The sequence below is a fragment of the Dipodomys ordii genome, unplaced genomic scaffold, assembly GCF_000151885.1.
Source record: "Dipodomys ordii isolate 6190 unplaced genomic scaffold, Dord_2.0 Scaffold106, whole genome shotgun sequence".
Lineage (NCBI taxonomy): Eukaryota > Metazoa > Chordata > Mammalia > Rodentia > Heteromyidae > Dipodomys > Dipodomys ordii.
In genome coordinates this window covers 8049929-8064062 of record NW_012267322.1, presented here as the reverse complement: position 1 = coordinate 8064062, position 14134 = coordinate 8049929, and the positions used below count along the sequence as shown (strand labels likewise).

The window sequence follows — 14134 nt, the reverse complement described above, 5'->3', positions numbered from 1 at the left end:
TTTTTCTTTTTGCTTATGTGGTGCTGAGGAATCGAACCCAGGGCTTCAGGCATGCAAGGCAAGCGCTCTACCACTGAGCCACCTTCCCAGCCCCTTTTTTTGTTTTTTTTTTGAGTCCGGTCGTGGGGCCTGAACTCTGGGCCTGGGCGCTGTCCCTCAGGTCTTCAGCAAGGCTAACGCTCTACCCTTTGAGCCACAGGGCCACTTCCAGCTTTTTTCTTTTTTCTTATGTGATGCTGAGGAATCGAACCCAGGGCCTCAGAGGCATGCAAGGCAAGCGCTCTACCACTGAGCCATCTTCCCAGCCCCAGAAATAACTTTTAAAAAATGTACTGCTATCTATTGAGTAACTATTATACACCATTATCTCACTGTAGTTCTCTTATGAAAAGTATCATTTCCATTTTACAGAAGAGGGCTCTGAGGGCTAAGAAGTTCTTCCCAATGTCATGCAGCTAGTAAGTGCAGGCCCAGTGGTGAACTCAGGTCCATGATGGTCCAAAAATTTATGCCCTTACTTTCCAAACAAACTTAAGTTAATCTGTTTTTTCAACTTGAATAATGCCCTTTAATTTCACTGTTATTTAATCTGAGATTTACTTTTCCTGAGTTACACAAACCAGGGGAGAGACAACACAAGTTCAGGTATGCCCTGTGGTTTCAATTTATAAGCTCCCACAATGGATCTAAGAGGCCAAATAAATATTAAAGCAGAGTTGGGAACCAGGGGCTCATGCCTGTAATCTTCACTACTTGGGAGATTGATATTGGAAGAATGGTAGTACCAGGCTAGCCCAGGCAGAAAGGATCACAGGATTCCATTTCAACAGCAGAATCTGAGCCTGGTAACACATATCTATCATCCCAGTTATACTGGAAGCCTAAAATAGGTGGATCACAGCCCAAGTTTGTCCAAGGCAGGAATTGAGACCCTATCTCAAAAATAACCAGTGTCAAGAATGAGCAGGTGTGGCTTATCCATAAGTCCCTGAGTTCAAACTTACCATCTAAAAAGAAACAACGAAAAACAAATACTAAAACAGGAGAACAGGGTGTGGTGGGGGCAGGCATGGGAGGGGGAGAAGAAAAAGTTTCCTGACCCTTGGTGCATAACTGTCAACAAAAGCTGCATCTAAACATGCCCTTGGTAGGACAATTCATGATGACTGTCCGTGGAACAGGCAGACATAAAACTACTTCCCATTGTAGCTGGCATCACAACCACTCTGTATTTACTAAATTCCCTACTAGAGATAGTTTTACTTGGCATTTTATGCTACCAAAATGTTTTGACATTTGCACACAGTAGTAGGTGGTAGAAGGGAAAACATCAAATCTTATCATTTACTCTGTTACCACAGGGAAGAAATATTCTCCTTTGGACTATGAGCACAAGGTTTGACGAATACATCCTGAATGAACTGGAGAAGTCCAGAAGTTGAGGCTCCTAGCAGAACATTTCCGGTACACTGGAGGCGGCATTGAATCAGCAGATACTTACTTGTCAACTAGAGTCCGTATAACCGCCAATGTGTCCAGCACTAGGCCATCCACATTCTGTTTCTTTCGCCTTGGCTCATGGGGTCCTCGGCCCCTCCTAGGAGGCCGAACAGGGTCTCTAGGTTGGCTCCTCGTGTCAGCAGTGGGGACTGCACTGTTCTCGGCCTGCTGCTGGTGGGTGTCAACACTGTCTTCTGCTCCACTGTCATCACGGCAGATACAGGAATTGCCCATGGTAGTAGTGGCACCTATAGTCCCCAATAGGTGGGCTATGTGCTCCTCAAAAGTCAACAGCAGACCCTGGCCAAGGCTTCTGCTCGCTAAGAACACGGCCCAACCAAAGACAATCATTTAGATAGTTTTCAGTTTTCCAAGTACTGTTTTCATAATCTGGAGTTGAGGAACTTGCATTCTATTCGTGTTTAAAAACTGAATTCCAAAGAAAGCTGCAGAGTTGTTCTTCAACATTATCAGCTACAGGGAATGCTGGTCATCCACTGGGAATTCTGTAAGAAAGGGAAAAAAAGAAAAATGAATAGAAGATTCTTGGCCACTCAATTATACAAACTTTCCTAGTTTTGCTTATAGGTCTTCAGATTACAACTAAGAATCATCTTTGGTTGCTTTATAGGTTTCCAACCCGAAGAGCTATTTTTGGATTACAGTATGACCGACCAACCAACCAATTCCTTTCTTTTTTTATGGTCATTCGTGGGGCTTGAACTCTGCGCCTGGGTGCTGTCCCTGCGCTCTTCAGTTCAAGGCAACACTCTACTGCTTGAGCCACAGTGTCATTTCCGGTCTTCTAGTGGTTTATTGGAGATAAGAGTCTCATGGACTTTGCTGCCCGGGCTGGCTTTGAACCGGGCTGGCTTTGAACCACGATCCTCAGATCTCAGCCTCCTGAATAGCTAGGATTACAGGCGTGCACCATGGGCGCCAGGCCAACCAGTTCCTTTTAATCACTATATTATAAAGTTGACTGCTAGGGCTGGTAATGTACCTTGTGGCAGAGTGCTTGCCTAGCATGCAAGAAGCCCTGGGTTTGATTACTCAGTACCAGAAAAAGCTGGAAGTGGTGCTGTGGCTCCAGTGGTATAGTGCAAGCCTTGAGCACAGAAAGATTCAGGGACAGAGTCCAGGCCCTGAGTTCAAGCCCCAAGACTGGAAAAATAAATAAATAAATAAATAAATGTGACTGCTAAACCATGTCCTTGTAAACCAATCAGGAGTTCCAATCAGTGTTTATAAACATGAGCAAATGTTGTAGTGATGTATCTTCCTATCTGTACAGAAACACAAGCCTCAAAGGAGGCTTATCCAAGAATTTACAGAAATCATCCAATTGTTACAAAGTTTTCCTGTAGGGACACAAGACACTGGGAAATACAAATTCTTATCACAAAGCTTCATTCTCATGATGATCAGTTTGCTGCACAGCATGTCTGTGACTGCTACAAGAATAAGATGCAACCACTATTTTTGTCTAAAAATACTAAGAACTATGTGCAAAACACCAGGCAGGGAGCAGAAGAACAAAGACAACGAAGGCACAGTTCCCTGCCCTCTGAATTCATGTGGGGCTATTCTCATCCCACATAGTCACTTATCCTAAACCCACTGAGCTAGGAAAATTGGCTTAAGTCTGGAAAGAAGGAAAGACTTAGAAGTAGCAGACAAGGCATAAGGCTGGTAGCAAAAAGTAAAAAAATCATGCTGACAGCCCTGATATTCAGTATATGTGGGAAATGAACTACGCAACTTGTGGCAGGGACAGGAGGAGTAAACGGGGAAAAGCCAAAGAAGGGGTGACATTGTCCAAAAAGAACTGTACTCATTACCTGACTTATAAAATAGTAACCCCTCTGTAGAACACCTTAAAAACAATAAAATTATATTTAAAGAATCATGCTGACATTTGCAAGCTAGCACATATAAAGAACAGACAACTAATTCCTCATGTCCTGAGCACTTGATCAAGATTAGATGTATATAACATTTATAACTTAGTGGGATTAGAAGAGAAAAATTATTCCATTATTCTGGATGGATTCATAGCATTTTCCCCGCTTCTACTTATAGGGGAGAATCAGAAGAAGGAGAGGAAGGGATATGGGAGATATGAAAAGTCTATACTTGACCCGGGTGCCGGTAGCTCACGCCTGTAATCCTAGCTACTCAGGAGGCTGAGATCTGAGGATCGCAGTTCAAAGCCAGCCCAGGTACGAAAGTTTATGAGACCCTTATCTCCAATAAACCAACAGAAAACCAGAAATGGCGCTGTGGCTTAAGCGGGAGAGCACTCGCCTTGAGCTGAAGAGCACAGGGACAGTGCCCAAGCCCAGAGTTCAAGCCCCACCACGGACCAAAAAAAACCAAAGTCTATACATGTATGTATATATACATATTCACATATGTAAATATATACACATACAAGTAAATATGTATGAAAAAATACAATTTAGCATAAAGGAATGGGAGGGAATAAACGAGAGGAGAAAGGAAATAGATATCTTCCCCCAGACTACCAAGAGAGCAGAGGCTGAACCCCTATGGATCTTCTTAGTTCCTCCAAACCAGTGAGGCTGTCTTTTAAAGTTTAGAGGTTGCACTTAAAAGAATGAATATATTGGGGCTGGAGGTTTTAGCTCAGCGGAAGAGCACTTGCCTGGCAAACGCAAGGCCTTGAGTTGGGTCCTCAGCTCTGGCAACAACAACAAAAAGAATGCAAGGAAGGGAGAACACATTAAAATCCAGCAAAGAATTCAAATAAATGACATCTACTGCAGGCACAAGCGCTTAATTTCTTCCAGATAGTAGCAACTGAGAGACTTAAATGCTTAAAAAGATTGAGACAAGGGGCTGGGAAGGTGGCTCAATGGTAGAGTGCTTGCCTTGCATGCCTGAGGCTCTGGGTTCAATTCCTCAGCACCACATAAGCAAAAAGAAAAAAGCAGGAAGTGGCACTGTGGCTCAAGTGGTAGAGCGCTAGCCTTGAGCTGAAGAGCTGAGGGACAGCGCCCAGGCCCAGAGTTCAGGTCCCACAACCAGACCCAAAAAAGACAAAAAAGCCCCACAAACAAACAAAAAAACAAAAAGATTGAGACAAGACCAGAAATAACTATATGTTAAAAGGGTCTATGGCATAAATTTCTATTAATCTTATAAGTTATGCTGGTTTTTGTAACAGACCACAAAGCAACATTTAAGTACCCATGTTCTAAAACCAACATGGTGATATACACTTGTAATCTCATCCTCCTGCCTCAGCACCTGAGTGCTGAGATTACAACAAATACAATGCTCTGGACCTTCTCAGATTTTACAAAGATAGGCACTGCTAAGATGATTTACATGAAAGGTTTTCTGGCAGGCCTATGGCTGGCTAGTAGCTCAGGCAATTATGCCACTTAAGTACTTCCTTGAAATCTTGCACTCTATCACGAGCCACAGCGCCACTTACAGCTTTTACTGCTTGTGTGACACTGAAGGAATTGAACCCAGGGTCTCATGCATGCAAGGCAAGCACGCTACCACTGAGCCATCTTCCCAGGCCCCTCCTTGAAAGCTTAACATATCACATTCTTTCTTTTTCTTCTTCTCTTCTCCCTTCCCTTCATTTCCTTCATTTCTCTCTCCCTTTCTCATCCTTCCCCCCCCCCCTTTTCTTTTAATGTGACAGTATTAAGATTTGAATTCAGGGCTTGGTACTCTTGCTTATTAGCTTTTTAACTTAAGGCTGTCACTCTACCACTTGAGCTACCCCACATCTTCCCTTCTGGCTATTTGTTGATCAACTGGAGATTAACAATCTATGGGATTTGTCTTCCCAGGGTGGCTAGAATCTTGATCCTCAGATCTCAGGATAGCTAGAATTATAGGTTTGAGCCGTTGGTGTCCAGCTAGCAATGTGTGTGTGTGTGTGTGTGTGTGTGTGTGTGTGTGTGTGTGTATGTGAGCTTGAACTCAAGACCTGGTCACTATCCCTGAGCTATATTGTTGAAGGCTAGTACTCTACCACTTGAGCCTCAGCCCCACTTCCAGCTTTTTGGGGGTTAACTAGAGATTAAGACTTTTCTGCCTGGGCTGGCTTTGAACCATGATCCTCGGACTCAGCCTCCTGAGTGGCTAGGAATACAGGCATAAGCTACCAGTGTGTCTGGAAAGTTATTAATTTTTAAGATCTTATCAAAAAAAATTGGAAGGCTGGGAAGGTGGCTCACTGGTAGAGTGCTTACCTTGCATGTATGAGGACCTGGATTCAATTCCTCAGCACCACATAAGCAAAAAAAAAAGCCAAGTGGTAGAGCACTAGCCTTGAGCTGAAGAGCTAAGGGACAGCACCCAGACCCAGAGTTCAGGCCCCATGACTCACCAAAAAAAAAAAAAAGGAATGTTGGGCACTGGTGGCTTACACCTGTCATCCTAGCTACTTAGGAAGTTGAGATCTGAGGATCACGGTTCAAAGCCAGCCCAGGAAGGAAAGTCTATGAGACTCTTATCTCCAATAAACCACCAGAAAACTGGAAGTAGCACTATGGCTCAAATGGCAGAGCACTCACCTTGAGCTGAAAAGCTGAGGGATAGCACCCAGGCCCAGAGTTCAAGTCCCACAACCAACAAAAAATAAAAATAAAAAACAAATAAAAATAAAAAATTGGAGACTGGGTATTGAACCCAAGGCCTTATAATTGCTAGGAAGGCACCTAAACCATGCTCCAGCTTTATTGGTTTGATTATTTTTCTGATAAGGTTGGCTTTTTAAAAATTATTATTTTTGCAGTTCAGGGCAGGCCTGAATTGCAATCCTTTTCTAAACCCAGCTACTTGGGAAATATGAATAGAAGGACTGCAAAGGTTGTTTGCTTGTTTTTTAAAAATTGAGGTGGGGCTGGGCACTGGTGGCTCACGCCTGTAATCCTAGCTACTCAGGAGGCTGAGATCTAAGGATCTCCCGTCAAAGCCATCCCCGGGCAGGAAAGGCCGTGAGACTCTTATCTCCAATTAGCCAAGTGGCGCTGTGGTTCAAGCAGTAGAACGCATGCCTTGAGATAAATTGCTGAGGGACAGCGCCCAAGCCCAGACAGAGTTCAAGCCCCACAACCAACCAAAAAAAAAAAAAAAATTGAGGTGGGGTATAGTTATCTTTTTGTCTGGCTGGCTTTGAATCCTGATCCTTCTGATTTCTGCCTCCTAAATAGCTAGAATTATAGGTATGAGCCATCATGCCGCGATCATATTTTACCCAACATGTTACAATAAAACCCATTATTTTATACAAATAATTGATGCTAATAAAAAAATAGCTCCATATATTTCTAATCTGTGGCTAAACCAACTAACACACTGGAGATAGTGGAAGGCAGTAGTCCAAGGTCCAATATAAAGAAATTCCCGAGGAATGCTTCTGCCCTCTGAGGAAGCGCTCTCAGGTTCTAAACTCCTTCCCCATGGTGAGGGCCCAGGACTGTGCTCAACATTGAGGGCAGAGCGGGTTCCACTGGCTTCTCTAATATGTCAGAGCCTTTCCACACATCAGTATGGGAAGCAGGATGGGATAGGAGATGCAAACAATAGATTCAATCCATCTAGACATCTTAGGAGAAAGCAGATATTAAAAACTAGCAATGATATGAGAATGTTAAGGTGAGCTCAAGAGAAGACAGGGGATTACATAGAGTTTAATGTCAAGAGAATTAAGCTACATTAAGTTATTCAAAATACTTAACAACAAACAAAGAGGATCACTTAAGTCCAGGAGTTCAAGCTCAAGGCTCTGAGTTCAAAATTCAGTGGCATAGGGGAAAAAAAAAAAGAAAAAAAAGAAGAGGATCACTTTGTTGAGTATGCATGTGAAGAGGATCTCAATTTTCTCTATATCTCAATTTTATCCTACGTAAAACATTTTTTGCTAAGACATATCAATAGAATACAGAATCATTAATTTTCCCCCTCATACTGAGTGTTGAACTCAGTACCTCCTGCTCACTAGATAGAGTTTTACTGAATTATCTTGCCTCAGCCTCTCAAGTAGCCAAGACTACAAGCTCATGACACCCACTCTGACAAGAAGTTTTCACATACTTTAAAACAAGTCTCTTTCAACAAGATAAAATGTAAAGACCAGATAAAAGAAGAGTATTATGAGGTAGTGGAATCCCTGAGGCATTACACAGAGGAAAGCCTATGAAACACCCCAAAACACGAACTATTACTTTCAGAATTTCCAAAATGGGCAAAGAATGCTTGAGGATGACTGCCATAGGCAGGGCACAAAGGACGCACAAAGGATATGATCCTCTGGATTTATCAGAACTGAAAACATAGAACTTCAGGCTGGGAATGTGGCTTAGTGTGGAATATTTGTCTAGCATTCATGAAACCCTGAGTTCAATTCCTCAGTACCACATAAAACAGAAAAATCCAGAAGTGGTACTGTGTCCCAAGTGGTAGAGCACTAGCCTTGAACACAGAGAAGGTCAGAGAAAGCTCAGAGAAAATAGGCCCCGAGTTCAAGCCCCAGGACTGGCAAAACAAAACAACAAACAAAAAAACCCCCACATAGTTGCCACCACCTCCCCCTCTTCTTCCTTTTTCTTTCGTTCTTTCCTTCCATCTTTCTCTTTCTTTCCCTTTCTTTCTTCCCCTCCCTCTCCTTCTCCTCCCTCCCCCTCTTTCTCTTCCTCCTTTGAAAGGGTGGCTACTTAAAATACTTCTCTTGGTCCCCCTTAACAGTGTCTTGTTATGTAGTCCAGACTACATAACAACAATTTATGAACAATTTATGAACTTCCTGAGACTAATGAAGTATACCAACACAATAGTACTCTCATGATATTTAACAAATTACCAATTGGATAATAAGGCTAAATAAATACAAAACAACTTCCTTTTATCTCATTTAAAAAAAAAAAAAGCAGGCTGGGCCCTGGTGGCTCACACTTGTAATCTTAGATACTCAGTCCTGAAAATGGTCATGTCAGGTGTAGATAGCTCACTCCTATAATCCTAGCTACTCAGGAGGCTCAGATCTGAGGATCAAGGTTCAAAGCCAGCCAAGGCAGGAAAGTCCATGAGAATCTTATCTCCAATAAACCACCAGAAAACCAGAAGTGGCTCAAGTGGTAGAGTGCTTACCTTTTGCTTAAAAGCTGAGGGAAAGCACCCAGGCCCAGAGTTCAAACCCCACGGCTGACCAAAAACAAACAAACAAACAAAAAAACAGTGTCCCATTTTCCTTTTTATTTATTTTTTTATTTTTGCAGTACTATATGGCTTGAGCCACAATTCTGCTTCTAGCTTTTTGGTGGTTAATTGAAGATAAGAGTCTCATAGGCTTTCCTTCCTGGGCTGCATGATCCTCAGATATCAGCCTCCTGAGTAGCTAGGATTACAGGAGTGAGCCACCTACACCTGACATGACCATTTTCAGGACTGAGTTTACAGTATTTCCACAGGATGTCAGAAGCCAATTACAGAACGAGCTTTACAGTCAGACATGGTACAAGTTCTAGCTCTGTAGTGTTTACTGTTATACATCCTAATCAACCTGTTATACAGTTTATAAAGCAGAGATATTCATAGTTCTTACCTCATAGTATAGCTCCAACACAACCAGAATCCAGGGTATTGCCAAGCCTGGGTTCTCTTAAAAGCTTCTTAGGTGATTCTGATGGCAGCCAGGTCTGAAAATCTGTTATAGTACTTTACCACAGAACCTGGCATAACTAATAGGACCAACTGACTACAGGAAGGGACACACTGAGATGCTAAAGAGTGAGAGAGAGAGAGAGAGAGAGAGAGAGAGAGAGAGAGAGAGAGTGTGTGTGTATGTGTGTGTATGTGTGTGTGTGTCAGTCATGGGGCTTGAACTCTGGGCCTGAGCACTGTCCCTCAGCCCTCAGCTCAAGGCAAGTGCTCTACCACTTGAGCTACAGCGCCACTTCTGGTTTTCTGAATGGTTTATTGGAAATAAGAGTCTCATAGAGAGCCAGGCGCCGGTGGCTCACGCCTGTAATCCTAGCTACTCAGGAGGCTGAGATCTGAGGATCTCGGTTCAAAGCCAGCCCGGGCAGGAAAGTTTGTGAGACTCTTATCTCCAATAAACTGCTAGAAAACCGGAAGTGGTGCTGTGGCTCAAGTGGTAGTGCGCTTGCCTTGAGCTGAAGAGCACAAGAGCAGTGCCCAAGCCCAGAGTTCAAGCCCCACGACCAACAAAAAAAAAAAAAGAAAAAAAAAAAGAGTCTCACAGAGTTTCCTGCCCTGGCTGGCTTTGAACCGTGATCCTCAGATCTCAGCCTCCTGAGTAGCTAGGATTACAGGCATAAGCCACCTACACCTGGCTTAAAGGGTGATTTTTTTTTATAGGGTCCAAAAATGTTGATAACCCTTCCTGGAAACATGAATGGAAACTACCTTTGAAGATGTTGACCAAAATAACCACTGGAGAATAGTATCCATTAGTTAGATGTACAACACATAGCAACAAAGTGAATAATATTTACATCTGAACATGTCACAATAAAACACATTGTTCTACAGAAGTAACAGATGCTATAAAAATTAGCTGCATTTGTCTATTGCAGGAAGCATCATTATGTATGTATGCTGTAGCCAGCTTACAGATAGTATCATCCAGGGTTGGAAGATTAAACAGAATCAGCAATGGCTCATAAAGTCAATTTTGAGAGGTGAAAAAGAGTTATTCACATAATTTAAATATACGTAATTATGTAAATACATCAGGTGTAAATCTATGGTCAAGACAATCATCAATGGATTTAATGACAATTTTTATGACTCATGTCATTATTTAGTGGACTATCTAAATAGCAAAACTTCTAAAGCCATTAGATTATTGGTAACTATTTTGCTGCAAGTTTACAAGTAAACATTTCTTTTACACATACATTATTATTATTATTATTATTATTTTTTTGGTCGTGGGACTTGAACTCTGGGCCTGGGCGCTGTCCCTCAGCTCTTCAGCTCAAGGCGAGCGCTCTACCACTTGAGCTACAGCGCCAGTTTTCTGGTGGTTTATTGGAGATAGGAGTCTCACGGTCTCTCCTGCCCGGGCTGGCTTTGAACCGCGATCCTCAGATCTCAGCCTCCTGAGTAGCTAGGATTACAGGCGTGAGCCACCAGCGCCCGGCTACACATACATTATTTTTAAGTATAGCATTATTAGGTCTGGAGACTTAGCTCAAGTAGTGGAAGTGCCTGTCTAGCAAGCACGAGGCCATAAATTCAAACTCCAGTATCACCAAAATAATAATAGTAAAAAACTTGTGTAATCATTATCATCATTATTTGATGGTTTTGGGAATTGAAGTTAAGGCCTTATGCCGTGGAGGTCTACCACTTGAGCCATGTTCCCAGCCTCTTTCAGCCTTGGTTATTTTTGAGGCAGGATCTCACTTTATGTCTAGATTTGACTCAGCTGAGATCCTCCAGTTTGTGCTTCCCTGTGTCACTAGGGATAACAGGCGTGTGCCACTGCATCTGGCCATTGTGCTTTCCTTGTAGTTGGGATAAGAAGTCTGCACCCAGATATCAAGTAAAATGGAATTGTAAATTTTTATGCTCCCGTTGGCTTCAAACTGTGATGTCTCAACCCCCATCTTCCAAGTAGCTAGAATTACAGGTTTGAGTCATCTCACTTGACTGAACTGTGTCATTATTATTTTGTTCCTGCTTTTTTTTTGGGAGGGGGTGCTGGGACTCAAACTCAAGGCCTCATGCATGCTAGAAAAATATTCTACTGTGAAGACATACCAACCAATTCCTTTTTAAAAAAGAAATATTATTCACTTTTCTATATTGTTTGTAATTTATTAGCTTTTTATATTTTCAAAACTTCTCTGACAGAAATAATAACTCAAACTTAAGAGTCTCAGTGAACTTCTGCTAAAGCAGTGAGGTTCTGGTACTTGCTGTCAGTGTAAAACACAAGCCTCGGGCTGGGAAGGTGGCTCAGTGGTAGAGCTCTTGCCTTGCATGCATGAGGCCCTGGGTTTGATTCCTCAGCACCACATAAGCAAAAAGAAAAAAGCCAGAAGTGGCGTTGTGGCTCAAGTGGTACAGCGCTAGCCTTGAGCTGAAGAGCTGAGGGACAGCGCCCAGGCCTAGAGTTCAGGCCCCACGACTGGACCACCCCCCACCACCAAAAAAAATAAAACACAAGCCTCTACCCTCACAGCTAGCTAACCACCCAGGCATCTGGCCAGCTGGTCTAACCCTCTCCAACAAATGGTCCAGGAATCAGTGATTCATCTCTTCAAATATTTGCTTGCATTTGGTTATTAAGCACATCGGTTACAGAGAGAACTTTCTTTTCCATGAAAAAAGGACTTCAGGATTATACTTTCAAGGGAGAAGTTTCTTCAGTGCATAACTATAAGGAAGAAAAAACTAACACTGGGCACAAAATTACTATTGCTGGAATCTTCACCTCATCATTCCAAGTAGCATTATAGGATGTAGTACTTTTTCCCAATCTCCACCTTCACCCCACCCAAGGCTAAACCAAACAGCACAGATGGCAGCCATATATCATTGATTTTCTGGAAAATGTTTTCAGATTTTCCCTCAGACAGCAAGTATGTTATAATAGCACCTGATGTCATATTTAATGCCTCACCACTATTTTATTATGAACAATTTCAATCATACAGTAAAATTAAAATTCACTATGAACAGTAAACATCTACATGTAAGTTACCTAGAGCCTGCCATTAATATTATATTTGCTTATTTTTATTGTATCTATTAATCTCCATTATCAATGTATATAATTTTCATTGCATTTCAAAGTAAACTACTGGCTTTAGTATGCCTTCCCAAAATAACTCAGCATATCTATCACTAGCTAGACCTCAATGATTTTCATATAGTGAAATGTGCAAATCTTAAAGCTTATATATTCTGAGTTTTCTCAAATGCACACATCTGTATCTTCAAAACCTATGAAATTAGGGAACTTATCCAGAAACATATCTGCTTTGAAACTACCATGCAGGCCACCCCACAGACTGTAATTTCCTTATTGAAGATTAAAAATAGAAGGAGGAAAACATGGAAATCAAGAGGACTGATTATTTGATACTATAATATGTCAACAGAAAATATAGACATCTTTCAAGAGTACATTTGCCAATTGAAACAGGTGTTTCTGTATATTGGCTCTAAAGAATCTGGCATTTTGTTCATAGAGGAAAGAAGGGAAAGACTGAATGAAATACAGTCAGCCCTCCATATCCACAGGTTCTGAATTTACAGGTTCACTAGCTATAAATTAAAAATATTTGAAAAAAATCCAAAAAATTATGACTGAAATTCCTTTGACAACTACATAGATAATTTTGTTTTTTTTTTGTTTTTGTTTTTTGCTTATGTGGTGCTGAGGAATTGAACCTAGGACTTCATGCATGAGAGGCAAGCACTTTACCACTGAGCCAACTTCCCAGCCCCATAGATAATTTTAAAAACAACAACGTGTACTGAACACGTACAGACTTATTTTTGGTCATTATTCTCTTAAAAAATATAGTATAAGCTGGGCCAGTGGCTCTTGCCTATAATCCTACCTACTCAGGAGGCTGAGATCTAAGGATTATGGTTCAAAGCTAGCTTGGGCAGGAAAGCCCGTGAAACTCTTACCTCCAATAAACTACTCAGAAAAAGTCAGAAGTGGCACTGTGGCTCAAGTGGTAGAACATTAGTCTTATATAAAAGAAGCTTAGGGACACAGCCTAAGCCCAGAGTTCAAGTCCTAGGACCAGCAAACTCCCCTGCCCCCCCAAAACCTCCCAATATACAGCATTTGCATTTCATTAATTAGTAGTAATTTAGACATAGTGTAAAGAAGAGGGAAAATGTGCACAGTTTATATATAAATATTGCACCATTTTACATAAGGGACTCAAGCATGGTAGATTGTGCTATCTGCAGTTTTTGGAACCAATCCTTTTGGAACACTGAGGATGGAATTTCTCCCCCATACAAAAAGGAAAGAGCCTTTGCACCTGGTGTTCAAAATGACCTATTTGCTATAACATTGAGCCCAGGAGGTTTAAATTACATATGATACTATTATCCTCTGAATTGTAACCTTCATGAAGTCTAGGAGAAGCACAGGAGGATTCTGATACTTTCTTACTCACTGAAGTTGGTTTAAGAAAAAAAAAATATGCCTTTGGGACTAAAGTGTGGCTTAAAGTATAGGGTGTCTACAAGGCCCTGAGTTCAAACCCTAGCATCCTAAGAAAGTACACTTTTGAAGGGACTTTCATTTTTCTGGGGGGCAGGGAGAAAGGTTCCCTGAGAGCTTTTAAATTGTAGCAGTGGTCAAAAACTTATATTGTGGCCGAAAAAAAGTACAAAACACATTCTTTACCTGAAACAGTACAAAGGAGAAAGAACAAATCATTTTATCATTCAAAAAAAGTATTGAAAAAGGAACATTTAGGGCTGGGAAATATGACACAGTAGTAGAGTACTTGCCTAGCTAGCACAAGACCCTGACTTAAAAATTCCAGAACTGCCAATGATTAAAAAAATTTAGGGCTGGGATAGAACAAGGAATTTCCAGAAACAAATGAGAGAGAAAGGAGGGAGGAGGAGGAGGGGGGGG

General features: G+C 41.7%; 1 protein-coding gene across 1 annotated transcript in view; it reads right to left on the bottom strand.

The window, feature by feature from the left end:
- Positions 1 to 1497: 1497 nt before the first annotated feature.
- Positions 1498 to 14134, bottom strand: part of LOC105994474 (RING finger and SPRY domain-containing protein 1-like) — an 18525-nt gene continuing 5888 nt past the window's right edge. Inside the window, exon 2 of the mRNA XM_013028012.1 lies at positions 1498 to 2006. Coding sequence (XP_012883466.1) covers positions 1498 to 1851 — 354 coding nt within the window. The 5' untranslated portion in view covers positions 1852 to 2006. The remainder of the gene's footprint in view (positions 2007 to 14134) is intronic.